A 17,308-nucleotide genomic window follows, 5' to 3' on the forward strand; every position below is an offset into this window, starting at 1 on the left:
CTAACATAAGTAGTCTTTTTTTGAGCTGCCTTTCTAATCCAATTATTCACAGCTGTTCATTGGGGAAGGACATCCAGGGACATCCAGTCCGTTTTTAGAATGTAAAATGAGAAAATTTGGGGGGTTGGCTCTGTTGTTTGCCAGCTGGCCTGGTTTGAAATGTCAGTAACAAAGCAGTGTTAGTTTTGGATGGGAGTGTGTGGGTCAACATGGGGTGTGGGGCGAGATGAACGGCCTGCTGCAGGGCATGCACTGCTGGGGAGGGGACGGGGGGCGAGGGTAGCTATAGATAAGCATCAGGGGAATATCAGTATTTCAAGACAGTGGAGAAGCTGTGGTTAGTTTTTTTGTTATTGTAGTTTTGTTGGTTTTTTTTTGGATTTTGAGTGATCTGGCTCGTTGAAAACTTGGGCAGATTTGGGCAGCTCCTCTGCGCAGCAGTGCTTGCTGGGGGCTTTTGTCTGCAGCAAAGCCTTTGTGAATGAAGTTGTTCCTGACTGGAAATATCTTCAGGCATTCCTGACTGCCCTATGGCTCACAGGGCTGATAGCTGAGGAGCAGGTTTTGTTCTGTGGCTGTTAAGGAGCTCTTTGCTGTCAGCATCAGGGCTCAGTGAAGTCACTGTGTGCTGAGCTCTGGGCCCAGCTGCAGTTGGGTGGGCACCCAGCTCCTGCAAGGACCGAAATCTGGAGAGCCACACCCAGAGAGCTCAATAGCATTTGGGATCCAAAAGTTATGTTCGTTCTTCATATTCCCTTTTTAGGAAGAACGAGCATTTTTAGTTTACGTAATTGCTCATATCGAGATAAAATTCAGAGCTGTTTCAGCACAGGAGCACTCAGAGTTCTGTCAGTCCCCAGGCAGGCCAAAACTCTATGAGATATAAATAAATCCTAAGACTTTGTATTGTCATTACATTTATTTTGTTTCTGACTCCTATCAAGGCACCCCCCCCCGTCCTAGCTGAGAAGCAATCAGATCGTTGTTATTGTGCTCTCCCTTTATATGAGAACAAGAGGTCAGTGGATGACATTACTGCTTTGTAAATTTAGAACAAATAAAAGGAAATGCTACTTCACCTAGTGCGTCGTCATCCTGTGGAATACACTGTTCCAGGATGTTAGTCAAAAGCTGTGTCTGGAACATAAAAAATAGCCAGAGCATGCTCCTAGCTGGCTGCATGTGCCCCAGGGGCTGCCCGGCCACATGGCTCAGAGCAGCAGCTGCCTGGGGGAGGACAGCTTCTTAGGGGGAAGATTGCCAGGGCTCCTTCTGGTGGTGAGGAGGATGGCTTCTTGCTGATGTGGGATGTCAGACTGATGAGCCTCACCCAGCCAGCACAGAGTATATAATGGTTCCTGGATTCCTATTATCCTCAATAAAACATTTAAGTGTAACACCACTGCAGGTTAAGCAAAAAAACAGCTTTGTGTGCTTGTTTCGTTTCTCCAAAGAGTCGTTACACTAGTTATGCTTCAGTCTTACCTGTCCTTCACAGTGAATTGCCCCAGTTGGTTCTCCTTAGAACAAGAGTGAGGTCTGAGATTGTATTCTACTTTCCATCTCTGACAATACTGCTAAATCCCCATGCAAATGTTGGTTTAGTGCTGAGTGATGGTGAATGTTGTTCATAAATTCATCTCGCACAAAGAGGTGTTTTATTTACAGTTCTGTAGTTACACAATAGACCCTTTATTTTAATTCTGTGACTTTTTGTCTGGATGGTTCAAGTATGAAGACCTTGATCTCTGTGTTTGTCCTCTGCCTTACGAGCTTATAACTTTATTTGTTCAGCAGAAAGTTGTCTGATGCTGTGCATGGAGATTTAAAGCTGATGCATGGATGTTTTCAGGTGTTGACAATTCCTCTGTTTGACTCTCTCCAGTGATCCAGGAAGTCTGTATACTCACACTGAGCTCTTGGCTAAATTCTCTGCATTTCTGTCTTTTCTCCCGTTGGCTTAGACTTCATGTCTGCCAGGGTGACTTAAAAATAATGCTGTGCATTTGCCTTTTTTTAACTGAAAAGAGAAACAGGAAAAAGTACAGCCTTGAATGAGTGCGTTCTGTTGATAATTAGTGTCACCAGCTGTTTTAAATTACTTCTTCCCTTCTGCCCAAGAGCATGCCAGTGACTTGTTGAGTGAACTTGTAGCTCCTCATCCAAAACTGCTCTTTTTGAAGCAATGAAAGGCCCTTGGAAGCTTGGACTTTCCGTAGGGTACTGCTGTACGTAGGCAGTTATGGATGTTCAAGCATGGGGCCCTGCTCTGCTTAATTTCTGTTGGATAGTTTTGTTCAAATTACAACATGCATGCTGAAACTGTGCTTCAAATAGGGGCCTCATTAATGTTGGTGCTTGTAGTGTGTTTTTCTAGGGGCTGGCAGTACGTCTCAGTAAAATTTGTTATTGCAGGTGGATGCTACAGTCTGTCCTACAAAAAGAAATAGATTCTGAAAACTAAAATAAAGCAGAATCTTCTAGATGCATCTTTTTTTTGTATTGATGCTACATCTATACTTCTTACCATGCACTCCAAGCCATTTGGACATCAGCAAGAAATTTAACTTTCAACTTCTGGTGTTTTTAAATGTGTTATATGGATCATAATGAGAGAAGTGAGAAAGAGTGCAGAAAACAAGTAGTTAGCAGGTCCTATACAGGGGTGTGTGTGGGCTCTTCGTGTTCCTGAGCAGCACCCCTTGGTGTGCCTGGGGGGGCACACAGATCATCCACCTCACCTCATCCTACTTTGTGTTTATCTTGAGTTTCAGATGATTGGACACAATCTGCTGGAAAAGCAAACCGTATGGACAAATACTTTTTTTCTTAAGAGTTATACAGTGTGCAGGGGATGCAGAAGGGAAGGTTTTAGAGTTGACACATAAGAGAGTGTTAGGAAGTGTGGGGAAGAAAGGCTTTTGTCTTAGGAAGAATAGATGTTGGTTTATTGTCAAGTCTGGACCCCAGCTGAATGGACAGCCCTATGGATGTGGTCCCCTGAAGAGCCTGGAGCTTTTATTTCTCTCTGCTGCTGCCATCTGATAAACCAAGAGAGCATCGGTGGTAGCTGTGTGGAAGCATGGCTGCCTCCCTGGGCTGATAGCATCCTTGGTAGGGGTTTGGCTATCATGGAGCAGCAGCCCAGGGTAGAAACACATGTTCCTTTGGGATCACTCTTGGTATGGCAGTCACTGAGCTGTTGAGATGTTGGTTTGTCTACCAGTTTTAGGATTTTGCCCTCTTAAATGCCCAATGTTGTACTTTTGGTCTGATATACGAAATGTTATCTAGTTTGTTAATTGGTAGAAAGTGGTGTATTGTGCTGTTAACAAAGTATTTTAATGCTGTTGCCAATTTAAAAAGTACTTAAAAAAAAAACTTAGAGAAGATCTGCACGTGCAGTATATTAACTGTTTCTGTTCTGTGCTTGATTGGTGTTGTGCTATTACTGATGTGAGACATTTCCTTACTCAGTTCTGCATTGAGAATGAGAACTAATATCTCTATGGTTCTATAAATTTAGCAGAAGAATTAATGTAAGCTATGGTAGAAGAGAAACATAATTGAAAGATGTAAATGACTTGTGTTGTACAGCTTGTTACCTCTAGAAATGGCATCAGTAAGCTCTGCTTACAGTAACATGTTCTCTCCCTGTCTCTCACTGACTTGCCCAGTGTACTCATTAATTGTCTCTCTCTCTTCAGATTATCACTCCATGTCGGAAGCTCATCCTTTGTGCTGATAACAGAAAAGAGATGGAAGATTGGATTGCAGCACTGAAGACTGTACAGAACCGTGAACATTTTGAGGTAATGGGAAAATGTGTTCATTGTACTCTGTGCGTCCTCTCCTAAGCAATGGCTTGTTATGAAACATAAAAATAATTATTCCATTGTCTTTTCACTCTTCAGTTAACCTCCCTGTCTTAATTCACATCTTGCCTGCTTGCTGTTTGGCTTATTTCTGTGTATCTGTTCACTTTCTGAGGCTTTAATTAGACCAGCAGTGCCACCAAAAAAGAGCTGTCTGTGTTCTCTCCTTGAAGCTTGTCTCCCTGTTGTCCCTCTGCTATGCTGGCACAACCATTCCTCTGCTATGCAATGAACTGCATCGGGGAACTGGTCCTGCTGAAAACTTAATTACAAAAAAAAAAAGGGGGAAAGGGGAAGGATCAACATCAGCAGATAAGTTCTCCAGCTTGTTTGCATATGCACACTTGCAGTGAGACAAGCAGGGGAAGTAGCACAGAAGTAAGCAATCTCTTCTGGCTTAAAGAGCTTCTAGAGCTACCGTGTGTAAACTGCACGTGGCCAAACTATTCCCCAATAAAAGCATTGCATTTCTGCCTTTTCTCACTGCTGTATGCAAGTCTTTGTTCTAAGGGGAAAAAAAATCTTGTGTTGCTACGTTAGATTTTGCCATAATACATTTATTTTATTAGTCTACCCAGTACAGCATGGACCATTTCTCAGGGATGCACAACTGGTACGCCTGCTCACACGCCCGGCCAACATACTGCAATGTGTGTCGGGAAGCGTTGTCTGGAGTCACGTCGCATGGGCTCTCATGTGAAGGTAAGTGTTGCTTTGTCTTCTGTTTTGGGAGCAGTGTTTGATAGCTTGATGACGTGTCCTAGAGCACTTTTCAGAGGAGTATTGTTAACAGTCTGCAAGAAGGTGATGTAGAAAAGTACTGCATAATAAACTTGAGGGAGCCACAGCCTGTATGTGAAACTGGAGATCATTATTTTTGACCTGGTGCTGCATCCCTCTGGCTGGTGAATCCCTTTTGGCTTCTCAGACAAGTTTTGCATAGAAGTCAGAATAGTATTCTTGGCTTTTTTTTTTTTTTTTTAAGTAGAAATGATGATGTCTTCTTATTGATTTTAGTATTGGGCTTGATGATAATATAGCTGATTTTTTTTTTTTTCATTACCCACCTACTGCCATCCCTTAGTAAAATCATACTTCTGAAATTAACAAGGATGTAATTCTCAGTTATTAGATAAAATATTAATAAGAATGCTCTTGTTTATAATAATATTTGTAAGAACCTCCTTGTTAAATGCTTAAATAATGCTAGGAGGATTGGATTTTATTTTTTCAACTTTCAGCAGACATGCCTGCCTGGACTCAGCTCATACCTCTAGCATGAATGAGGCTACTTCCACACTCTGTAAAATGATGTAGGAGTGTCTGACTTCACAAATCATGCCAAGTTAAACAAGGTGATAGTGGAACTTTGTACAAGCAACTGGTGAAATTGATGAGGCAAAAATTAATAGCTAGCTCATCTTACTTAGTATGCTTAGAGTTGGTAGTTTTGGCAGTGCTAGCAAGACTGATGTGTGCCCACGCTTTCTTTTGGAGCCAAGTATTCGGGGGAAAGCTTTTGCACAAACTGCCACATTATATGTTCTAAAGCTGGATTAATATGTTGTTCTTTTTCTCTCTAGTGTGCAAGTTTAAAGCCCACAAGCGGTGCGCTGTGCGGGCCACCAATAATTGCAAGTGGACAACTCTGGCCTCTATTGGGAAAGATATCATTGAGGATGAAGATGGGGTAGGCATTAATCTTAACTCTTCTAGCCTTAACTTGTTGTGGAAGCACTGGTATGTGCTTTCTGCACTGTACAAATACCACTTGTGCCTTTATGAGTTAGTGGTGTGGAATAGGCAAGAAATTTGGTGTGAAAAGTCCGACCAAGGCAGTGAGGACTCCTTAATAGCAAGAGACGCTTGCTGTGGGCTAGGGGGAGTTGAAGTTAAATGGTTGGAGGCATGTGGAACCTAGTCTGAGTTTTGGCAAAGGAAAGACGAGTGGTTGGAACAGTATCTTGTTATATTGAATGTCTGATGCAAGTGTTCATTTCCTGTGTAACCTGAGGTGAATCACCTGGTCTCTGCTTTTAAGCATGATACAAACTGCCAAAAGAGATTTTTAGGTGTTTTCTAGAAATTGCCTGTGCTGTCCTCGAAGAGTGCATGTTAAGACTTGCATAGTGTGTATCTGAAAGCCACAGTGCATCCTGCAGCCTTGAGTTGCATGCTGGTAGGTCCATGGTGGTTGTCTGCCTCTGTTCCATTTGTAGATCTCAATGCCACATCAGTGGTTGGAAGGAAACCTGCCCGTGAGTGCCAAATGCACTGTGTGTGATAAAACCTGTGGCAGCGTCCTGCGTTTGCAAGACTGGCGCTGCCTTTGGTGCAAAGCCATGGTAAGTGGAATGGACACGATAATTCCAGTAAAAGGGTAGTCTTGGATCAGCTCTGAGGTTTGTTCCTTTAATGAGGTTTACTTGAAATGAAATCTCTTAACAATGCTGGCAGTATTTGCTCTGTAGGACTTCGCTGCTTTCTCCAGGTGATTAACAGGCTGCAAGAGGTAGGAATATAAGTTGTGCTGAAAAGCACCACTGTGATGCATAAAAGTAAGAATGGAAATTAATATCTGGCTTCTCTGCAAGCTCATTTTCTTTTGATAGCGAGCTTTTGTAGAAGGATCTAATCACTGTAGATATGAATCAGTGCCTCAGGTATGGGAGATCTCAGATTTTAAAGAGCTGCTATTTGGCATTTTTACAAGTTGAAAAAATGCATCAAAAAAGATTACAAAGAATACAACGCTATTCTGATAATAGTAGCTTCCTTTCCCACTGCAGTAGGTTTGTCTTGCCTAAGCACTGTAGTGTACAGGTCTTGCTATGTTTCCAGTTGTCTTTGAGATTAATAAGAGAAGTGTTACAAAGTATGAGTTTATGAAGTGTTACAGGGGGATGCTCAGACCCCATACAAACCCTCGGTCTTGCAGTCTTCTAATGTCTTAAGTGCCTTATTCTACTTCATACTTACTTTTGTGTAGCTTGATTAATCCCTTCTTCTCTCAGTTCTCGTGTCCTTCGTGTGCTCCTGCCTCATCTTCTTGAATTTCCAGTTTTTTCTTTCGTTGCTACTTTGATCACAGAAACATAGGCTGACTTCCAGCCTCCTGCTGTGGGCAGGGCTATCATCCATCAGATCAGGCTGCCCAGCTGTCCAGCCCGGCCTTGAATGCCTCTGGGAATGGGACATCCACAGCTTCCTTGGGAGGAGATTTTTGAAAGCACAGCACCTGAAGGCTCTTAAAGCCACGTAATTTGTTATCTGGTCCTCTCCAAACTCACAATGCTAGTCTTGTGAATTCAGATGTTGGAAAAAGTACATATTAATGTAGAGTAGAGGAGAGTTAATAGAAGCCTGATAGGTCATTCTTTAACGTAACCTGATTGGCATTTCCTAGAGAACTTTCCCTCTTTCTTTCCTTCTTACCCTTTGAAACCTCTTGTTAGATGTTTCTTTGTACATCACAGTTCCCAAAAGGATCTGAAATGAATTTGTTTGTTTCAGGTGCACACAGCATGTAAAGAGTTGTTGCCAAGCAAGTGCCCTCTTGGGCTATGCAAAGTATCTGTCATTCCTCCTACTGCTCTTAACAGCATTGATTCAGATGGTAAGTATCATTACTCAGTAATGCTTTCTTTCTCTTCCTTTCAGTCACAGTCCTTCCAGTTAACACTGTTAATGCCAGATTCTGTTGACTTAAAATTCTGCTTTGGGTGCTGCTGCAATTCCAGATTAGAAGATCTTGCTGAATTATGGTGTTGAGCTCTTTGCTTTCCTTTTGTATTCAGTTTATTACTCTGTCAAGTTTTTTGCTGAGCTGCAGCTGTTAACGTTTATGAAGAACCAACTCTATTGCAGAAGTGGTTTGGGAGGGCTGGGGAAGCTGCAAAATTTGGCATACTGTTAGGTGATAAGTGTGACATTTGGCAGGATGAGCTATGTTTCGTGCTGGATTCAGGGCTGTGCACATTTGGCATGTACCCAATGAGTGCCATAAGCACAGGGAATGTATTAACTTCTTCAAACTAGGGTATGGAGTCTTGTTTGTTTGTTTGTTTTTTCATTCCATCTCTTGACATTTCCTCCCTGCCCCTCACATCTTTCCTTAACTCAGGTTTCTGGAAAGCTACTTGCCCACCTTCTTGCACAAGTCCTTTGTTGGTCTTTGTCAACTCAAAAAGTGGAGACAACCAGGGAGTAAAATTTCTGCGGAGATTCAAGCAGCTACTGAATCCAGCGCAGGTATTTGACCTTATGAATGGAGGACCTCACCTTGGGTAAGCAGATATTCTGTAGAGGTGTACATTCCTTGTAAATACCAGCAAAGCACGTGGGACTTATTTGATTATAAGCTCATCCTCAAATGTAAGAAAGAACTTATTCCTGAGAGAGGAGCCTGGACACCTGAAGTTTGAGGGGCTTTTCACCTCTGAGTGTTTAGTGCTATTGATTAACTCAAAATATATGCTGTTGAAAAAGACTGTTGTATCCATTTGTCAGTAATAGCAGAACAGCTTGAGGGATTTTGGGGGAATTCCAGCAACACTCCCCTGGAAGAAGACCAAGCATGGAAAGATGAAATCCAGAAGAAGTCCGACAGTGGACTTGTAACAGACATCTTGAAATTTTATCAATGCATGTTAAGTTAAATCAACTGAACAGTCAGATGTCAGAGATAACAAATGAATACTGTTAAAATTAGATAAATCCAGGCATAACCTGGTAAGTGTGTGAACCGTCCATCCTTTAAAGATTTAATGGCAAGGGTGATAAAGTGTCACTTCAGAATGCTTTCAATTGCTTCTGCCTAACGATCTAAGTGGCATTTCAGATTTGTTTACAGGATTTCACTAGAATAAGTTTTGACTGAAGAAAATGAGAAGAGCTGTGGAACAAATCTCTTTACTGTGTTTCTGCAGCTCTGTTTAAGAAAGAAGCTTGATCTCTAGTTTGCTCCCTCTAAAAGTTTCTGTTACATTGGATTTGAGTAACTTTCTTATGAATCAGTGCTTTTTATAATAAGAACTAACACAGGGTGAACCTCCATTGTATTTTTCTGTATTTAACTCAAAGTCTGTGACCTGCAGATGCAGGGTGCTAAATCTAGGAGCGTCCATTCTGGGATGAGTGATCACTAAGAGCTGCTCCAAACTGTTATTGGTATCATAAGAAGTTGTTCCTTGCCATAGTGCATTGCAAAAGACTGACCTTTAAAACTGCAGTGTGCTATCCAAAGGATGTGCTTGGCTGATAAATAATTTACAGAGAACTTTTAAAATTAAATATTTTTCTTCTTCCTCACCCCAGTTGGACAGTGCCTGTAAGCAGGAGGAAAGGAAAGGAAAGGAAAGCTGTGGTACATACTTCTCAAACAGATTGCTCTTGTTTGCTTTTTTTAAAAGGGAAATGATGGTACAGATTAAAGGCTGCTTCTTAGTAATTCAAGTATTCTAAACTTGTGCCAGTCAAATTGTACCATAAGATGTTGTCATTGCTGATAGATGTATCAGTGATGCTTGAAGAAGTAAGGATTTTCATGTGCTACAGCAAATACTTTCTAGGCAATGAAGAATAGATTAAAATGAATAAATAAAAGCAGGCAATAGTTCTGGGAGGTGTTCACTGAGGGACACAGTTTCAAACAGCTTTAGGGGAGGTTGCTTTTGCATCTAGTGTTCTGGAAAGAGTGAATAAAAGAAATTCACACTTGTCTTGGAGTGCTGTTCGCTGCATGCAGGACAGATGAGGAGCCAGAGAGTTGATTGATGGTGTTTTCTCAGAAGAAGCTCTGGAGCTTGTGAGGTTTTATATACTCTTGTAGTTGTCTGCTTTCTGAATGACTGCATCAAGTTCCCACTCTACTACAAGTCTTGCTTTAATTGGTGTGGCCTTGAGTACAGAGGCAGTGACATCAGAGCACTCTGAGCAGTGACAAATAACTAGTGTTAGGCTGAAAGCAGCAAATGTGCAAAGAGGAATTAATTCAGTGGATAATAGCTATCACATGCCTGTTTCCTCTTCTGTTCAGACAAAAGTGCCTTTGGAAGGAGAGTCTGTCTGGGCCATATTTCTGTAGGGAATAGCTATTGTAAATTGCTTAGCTATATTAGTAGTTCCTTATTTATAATCATTTGAATTCATTTGTAATCTGACAGTGGCCTGTATTCATTGTGAAATCAGAGCCTGCTTGAAGCAAATCTGACGTGATCATAACCTAGATCAGAATTATTTAGCATTCCTTTCTGTAGCAGCTGATTGTTCATCTTTCTCGGGCTTTTTTTCTTTCCCTTCTCTGCAGTTTACGCTTATTCCAGAAGTTTGACACTTTCCGGATCCTGGTTTGCGGTGGGGATGGAAGTGTTGGCTGGGTTCTCTCCGAAATTGATAGCCTCAATCTTCACAAGCAGGTACCTGCTGCATGACCTTGGTCGGGTGTAAGAAGGAAGTAACAACAGCAGAGGACTTCTACTGATCGTACAGCTGTAGTTTGTACCTGGGTGTAGTACCTGGGTACTGACTGAAGCTGCTGAAAGCTTATTCTAACTGTGTATTTGCAGTCATTTTCTGCAAGAAGCAGCACTGGACTAATTGGTTATTCCTATCTACAGTGTTCCTCTGCAATTTCCTTGCACAAGGTCCTGTTTTAGAGGGGCTCTGAGTTAGTTCTGCTGCATTGTCAGCAGGAACTTACACTTGGAAAGAGCTGCCATTAGAAAACAGAGATTTCAACTACAGTAGCAGTTCTCATCGATTCCCTTTAATTCTCGTGCTGTTTCCAAGCCCTGGGATACCTAGAAATTTCACTGGAGTAGAGGTGTCATACAGCATTTAGTTCATTTCCATTTTGTCTTGGAGATGGCTATGCTAATTTTACAGAAAAGGCAATGTCGCCACCTGATGGTTAAATTTGTCCATCTGTAGGATGCAGTACCTCTTGTAGCAAGGTGCTCTGAATGGTAGTGGTAATACACTCCTCACTCAACTGATAACTTAAAAGCAGAGAGAGCTTTTCCTTATTTGCAAGCTCTTTTGACTGTTTTCTTCATCCGGTTGCTTCCCTTCCCCCTGGGACTAGCTATTTCTCAATAAGCAATCTTTGTAAGGAATCAGTCATGTTACTTCTGGCTGTTTGTGGTTTGTGTTTTTCCATTTGAATATCAATTTTTGTTTCCTTTTCTCTGATGCAGTGCCAGCTGGGAGTGCTGCCACTGGGAACAGGGAATGATCTTGCTCGCGTATTGGGCTGGGGATCTGCTTGTGATGATGATACCCAGCTTCCACAGATCCTGGAAAAGCTGGAGAGGGCGAGTACCAAAATGTTGGACAGGTGAATAATCAATGCTGAGCTGCCTCTGTTGGGCTTCTTAGTAATTTCAGTTTGAATTTTCTGTGATAATCTTCGGTCAGCTTTTATCAACAAAAGGTAGTCTTGCTTTCTGTGTCACTGCTGTGGAATTGTAGTAAGGGAAATGGGTGTCCAGAAATTGGCCCGCTCTCCTTTAGGAATGCAAGGTCAATTACAGTGTCTGTGCTTTCTTTTCAGTGCAGTTTTCTTACTTTTGAGTGGGACTTCATTTTAGAGTTCACCTTGTTCCAGAGTTCTTGTCAGTTTAATTTGACGACCTCACATGTGATGTTTCAAACTGTTTTTTTCTTGGGAAATTTGAAGCTATTTATCTTGAGTTTGGCTTTTAAATGAAAGCTGAACACAGAAATGGACACGTTTACCTCTTGATATAGCTTTTATATCTTCTTACATTTTAAACTCCTTGTCTTTAGAACTGTATTTCGGCCTCTAGCATGTTGAATCAAGTAATGCCCATTGAATTGCTGTGAGGAAGGGAAGAAGTAAAGAGAAGGTGCATGTGCAGTGGGATAGTTGTTCATTATTCTATCCCTCTCTCTGCCCTTGGTTCAGACCCTGTGCAGTTTCAGTGCATCCCTGTGACTTCCTTACATCATTCATGCCCCTAACAAAGTGCTCTTTATCCTGCTTGAGTTTCTAACCAGTTAGATGCTCTGGGTAAAGGAAGAAATCATCTGTCATGTGGTGACATCTATTATGCCTCCTTTTCAACAGGTGGAGCATTATGGTGTATGAAACCAAACTCCCTCGGCAGGCCTCCAGTTCCACAGTCACTGAAGATTTCAGTGAGGATTCGGAGGTACTTTGCAAGATGCAGAAAGGGCAGAGGTCTGGGAGTAATGCCTCAGAATGGACAAGATGAGAGGCAGTGGTTGAGTTCAGATGGATGTCATAGGACCTACAGAGATCCTGGGGCTTTAAATCAGTGAAATATTAAAGAGGAGGTTGAAGATAACCAGAGTCAATGGCCATAGTTGGGGAGTGCTTTGGGACAGGAGAGAGGAAATAATTGGCTGCTCTACTCTCATGACATTATGTTGTTGAAGCTGTGGAAAGCTGCATAGTAGTCACAGGAACGATAATCTACTGTGGATTTAAACAGTGGGCTTTAGAGATGCTGAGAATGCTGATGATTTCTAGGTTCAGAATTAGTTTTTTTCATCAAAACATAGTCTTCAGAGAGTAAATAAGTTCTGGACCACAGAACATTTCCAAGGCAAAAAGAAGCTATCTAGTGATGGGTACTCTCTGGGGAGCTGGACATAAACATGGTGTGCTCTGATTTTGGGAGGCAGCACCCCAGTGGCTTGTTTCTGACTGTCACCAGGTGCAGAAGATTCTCTTCTATGAAGACTCTGTTGCTGCTCATTTGTCCAAAATTTTGACTTCTGACCAACATTCAGTGGTCATCTCCTCAGCCAAGTGAGTACTCAAAGGGAAATTATTCTAAATGAAAATTGCACTGTGAAGATCCTGAAGCAATCCTTGCATGACCGTGTTTTCCTTACCATCTTTGTCTAGGGTGCTTTGTGAGACAGTGAAGGATTTTGTGGCTCGAGTAGGGAAAGCCTATGAGAAGGCAACAGAAAGCTCAGAGGAATCAGAAGTCATGGCCAGGAAGGTAAAATTGAAAAAATGGTTACGGCTTCCTATTCTGACATTGAAAACTGTTGTTTTCGGAGAAATAGGATAGCAGCAGTTCTAAAAAGCTTGAGCTCTAAAAGCTTGAGCTGTCTAGACCCACTATTAGTCCTGCTTAAAACTTCTTCTTCACCCTGTAGTGCTCTGTCCTGAAGGAGAAGCTGGACTCATTATTGAAGACACTGAATGATGAATCTCAAGCATCTTCATCTCTGCCAAACCCTCCTCCCACCATTGCAGAGGAAACCGAAGATGGTGATGGGTCAGGCAGTGCTTGTGATTCTTCCAGTGACCAGTCAGTGGGCTCATCATGCACTGCACGGCCCCAGATATTTCGCCCCCGGGAACAGCTCATGTTGAGAGCCAACAGCTTGAAAAAAGCCATTCGTCAGATTATAGAGCATGCAGAAAAAGGTAACTTGTTAGGAGTCCTGCTCGTGGCTTATTATGGGCTCTTGAGAGTGTTTCCATTATTCCAAAGGAGAGGAGAGTTCTTTATTAACAACAGCTTTCCTTAGCTGCAGAAGCTGTTTGTTAGCCCTGGCTGTCTCGTTCCATCTCTGCTAAGCCCACCTGTTTGAAACATTGCTTGCTAAATGAGTCTGAAGTTCAAGGTATGTTCTCCCCAAAGGGCTGGTTTAGGAAGTCACTCCCCTCCCACACTCTGCTCATTTGGGTTTCCTGTCTGTCCCCACCCATACCACAACTGTGTCAGTGCAACTGTTTGTGTGGTCTTGCTGTAAAACAGATCTGAAAATACTTGGGAAGAAAAATATTTTAAGTATTTTTACTTGGATTGTTTCAGAAATCTCTTTATAGTACAGCCCAACAAAACAGTGCAGTGGTACAACTGAAAGGGCAATGAACTGTAGCACAAGGCAAGAGAGAATGCAGAAACTTCTTAAATGAGCTTGCTTACTGGGAAACGTTATAGTTTTCCCAGTCTGTAATACAGACCATCTTGTTCCTGCTTTAACTTCCCAGGCAGGTGATCCTCTTCTTCTCGCCTTGGCCCTTATTATGACCCCCACTCACACCCCTGGCTCTAAGTTTCATTTCCTTCAAAAAGCTTCGGTCTCACAGATGTTAGTCATAAACCTGGTGGTTTCACTTAGACCAAAGGAAGTGTTTAACAGCTTCTTATTGAAGATAAAAGCATTGAAGTTGCAGATGTTTGTCCATGTATACCTGAATATGCACTGTAGAGAGCAACTGTGTGGTGAGTTACAAATCTTTGCAGTGTTACTTGGATTTCCAGCACTGCATCGTTGTGTGCAGCCTTGCTGAAGGTGAAGATACATGAAATGATGGAAGTTGAGCAAATAGCCTGCTTCTCTGAAGTAGAGACCTCGGTGCTGCCTCACTTTGCCACTGCTTACCTTGTGCTGATTTGATGCTTTTTGTAGCTTGTTGTAACCCAATCCATTTGCTTAATCCAGCAATACTTGTTTGTTTGTTTGCTTATTTATTTGCTCGGCTAGCAGGTTGGATTTCCTGGTGGATAGTTCTCATGATCTGCAAATTCAGCACAAGGTGAGAGAGAGGCTCTGAAAGAAGTGGTGAGCTGGTAGTTCAGCTGTACCCTGTGAGAGGTCACTTGGGAGGAAGCACTGTTGTTCATATTTGATTATTTAAGCAATGTGCTAGCTTTAATTCTTGCCAGTTCTTGGGCAAACTCCAGTTACATTTCAGATGTATTTATTCAACTTGTCCAAACTGTTTCCCTTCTTCCAAGGAATGTGATTTGATTCTTTTGTTTGTATTGTTTTTTACCAAGTTCCTCCTGATTGTATGTGTCTAAGAGACCTTTTCAAGTGACTTGTCTTATTGCCTACTAGAGATTAAGCAAACAGAAAATTCAGTTTGATCAATTATTTAGTGTCCCACTGGTTAGAATTTCTGGCAGCATCTGAATGTGAATAAGTGGAAGCTCATCACTTGCAGCACAGTTTGCATCTTGGGAAGCCTGAATTTAGAAAAGGCTTAAAGTTGGATGCTTCTGTTTAGAACCTCATTGGTGAAGCTCTCTGTGGAGAAAGCAAAAGACTAAGCCATGCCAGTTCCAAAAGCTCTCCAGAGCAGAGTTTAGGTGAGGCAGATGATACAGGAACACTTTTTGTTATTCCTATATTTTCATATAAGTAATCCCCACAGTAGGATGGGACTCTAAAGATCTTGTTTCTGTCAGTGGAGATGTGTTCTCTTCCTAGAAACGTTGTAAGCACCTGCTTTCTTTTTCTTCATAGCTGTGGATGAACAGAATGCCCAGACTCAGGAGCAAGAGGGCTTCCTCCTTAGTCTCTCAGCCTCTGAAGAGGGCAAGGAGCTAAGGAATGAGGACAAAATCTCCCTGCAGTCGTCACACAGCAGCAGCTATGGATTGTCCAAAGGGAGGAGCCAGAGGAAAGGTACTGCTTCAAGGCTGCTACCGTGCAGCTCTCACCTGCAAAGTGCAGTTCTGTTAGTTGTAAGAAGTGAGGGATGTGTTACGTGTATTACCTTCCATATTCTGTTCTCTACTTTTTAACTTCAGATGCTTGGCTTTGCATATTTCTGTGTTCAGCCCTGTGTTCATATGCACCATTTTTTGATATGCTGCTGGTGGTCTAATTTCTTAGCATATGACACCTAGAATTCCAAAATTTTCTTACCACTTAGCAGCAATCTGCATTCTCTTGGCTTCCAGTGCTTAGACAAAAATGGGCTTGAGAATTTTTCGTGTCATCTACCTGATGATTCATCCCTGTAAGCTCCTGCCAGTCCTTTGCAGATGACAGGGAACAGAATCCAGTTAGTTTAAATAAGCCTGTTATGTGAATAATTTTAGAGATCCTCAATCGCTCCAAGTTTATTTGGAACTTAACTCAGTATGAACTGGGAGCCAGATATGCTGTCTGTTATGCTGCTGGCACCAACAGATTTTTCTCATCTCTATTTCTAATAATTGCCTGTCACATTTCTGCACCTCTAGTCTGTGAGGTTTTCTGGCTGCTTATATGCCTCATCTCTGTCTCTTCATGACAGTTTCTGTGAGTTCTTTTACAGTGGCCAGAGTGTTTTTGTCATTGACTGATTCTTAACCCAATCTCACTGCTCAAGTTGTGCTGTTATGTGCTGGTCTGAATCACATCGTGTTTGTCAACAGCCATGTTTATGTTATGTTTTACAGCATCCAAGTCTCCTTGTGAAAGACAAATAAGCAAAGGAAGTTTATCACTGGGCAGTTCTGCATCTCTTCCTCCCCAGACAGGAAACCGGGACAACTTGCCAATGCTGAACACAAAAATCCTCTACCCAAGTGAGTGTAATACCACTGTTCCTTCAAGCAGCCCACTGGAATGTGGGTGACAACAGAGCAGGCTTAAGCCTCTGTATAAAGCATGAAATTTTTCTGCCTGATGTCCTTTTGCTGGGTCCACTTGGAAATAAGTCTCTTTGTAGATAACTTTCCACTAGAACAGAGCAGTGGAGGCATGGAATGATTGTACTAATTTTCAGTGCAGCTGAGACCTAAACACAGATTTTTATTAACACTGTGCAGTGGCAGAATGTATGTATCAGTTACAAGGAGGATCTGAGCTCAGAGGGAGCTTGAGAAGGCTGTCAAAGTGCCAGGCAGCTGCGAGAGGTTTCTGGAAAGTGGACTGGAACCAGTGATCTGTGATTTGTGTGCACAAACCCAGCAAAATTCCAGCCTCAGGCATCTTGTGTAGCAGCTTCTGTCCATCACTCTAGTGCTGTCCTCCTGCCTCTTCCCCCAGTTACTGGTTCAGACTGGTTCTTCTGGAAGGAGGCTATTTTCTCTCTCTTGGAAAAAGTTAATGTTGGTGTGTTGCCAACAAATAGTTTTAGAAGCTGGAGACAGTAATTCTTGGGTGACAAGGAGAGTGATTTCAGTCTTCCACCTCTCCTGCTCCGTGAAGCAGGGTGTTGCATGTCCCACCTTGAGCAGAATACCTACTGTAGTGAATACACTGCCATTGCCCACTCTCATGTGTCTGTACGATTGTGCTGTTGGCCTCAGGTGACATCTTGTCACCCAACAGGCAATCCCATAAGATCTTCTTGTGCTGAGCCTTCTGGAGTGGAAGAAAGCACTATTGCTCATTGCTTTCCTCAGTGAGTGACTGGAGGTAACGTTAGTGTGAGACTGAAATGACATATTTTCAGTTTATTTACTATCATGGTTTTCCCACTGCCAATTTTCCTGCAGATATCCGTGCTGGCATGTCCGGGTCTTTGCCTGGGAGTTCTGTCATCAGCCGCTTGTTGATCCATGCTGATCCCTTCAACTCTGAGCCTGAAAATCTGTGAGTATGCCCTATTGAAGTCACTGGGCATTTCCAAATGAACATCAGCATCGTGCTGGCAAGTAGAGGTATTCAGAGAGCTAAAGAACAGACTGCAGCAATTCAGT

The 17,308-nt window shown here is 42.3% G+C and overlaps 1 protein-coding gene across 11 annotated transcripts in view; it reads left to right on the forward strand.

Annotated features, from left to right (window-relative positions):
* Positions 1 to 17,308, forward strand: part of DGKD (diacylglycerol kinase delta) — a 56,893-nt gene that overhangs the window by 22,768 nt on the left and 16,817 nt on the right. For all 11 annotated transcript variants that reach the window (XM_048955588.1, XM_048955591.1, XM_048955592.1 and 8 more), the window contains 15 exons: positions 3,708 to 3,812; positions 4,445 to 4,577; positions 5,459 to 5,565; positions 6,095 to 6,220; positions 7,389 to 7,491; positions 7,999 to 8,161; positions 10,183 to 10,291; positions 11,072 to 11,211; positions 11,965 to 12,049; positions 12,578 to 12,672; positions 12,772 to 12,871; positions 13,032 to 13,305; positions 15,138 to 15,299; positions 16,061 to 16,189; positions 17,105 to 17,201. In XM_048955588.1, coding sequence (XP_048811545.1) covers positions 3,708 to 3,812; positions 4,445 to 4,577; positions 5,459 to 5,565; positions 6,095 to 6,220; positions 7,389 to 7,491; positions 7,999 to 8,161; positions 10,183 to 10,291; positions 11,072 to 11,211; positions 11,965 to 12,049; positions 12,578 to 12,672; positions 12,772 to 12,871; positions 13,032 to 13,305; positions 15,138 to 15,299; positions 16,061 to 16,189; positions 17,105 to 17,201 — 1,928 coding nt within the window. The remainder of the gene's footprint in view (positions 1 to 3,707; positions 3,813 to 4,444; positions 4,578 to 5,458; positions 5,566 to 6,094; positions 6,221 to 7,388; positions 7,492 to 7,998; positions 8,162 to 10,182; positions 10,292 to 11,071; positions 11,212 to 11,964; positions 12,050 to 12,577; positions 12,673 to 12,771; positions 12,872 to 13,031; positions 13,306 to 15,137; positions 15,300 to 16,060; positions 16,190 to 17,104; positions 17,202 to 17,308) is intronic.

This window comes from Lagopus muta, chromosome 9 (assembly GCF_023343835.1).
Source record: "Lagopus muta isolate bLagMut1 chromosome 9, bLagMut1 primary, whole genome shotgun sequence".
Lineage (NCBI taxonomy): Eukaryota > Metazoa > Chordata > Aves > Galliformes > Phasianidae > Lagopus > Lagopus muta.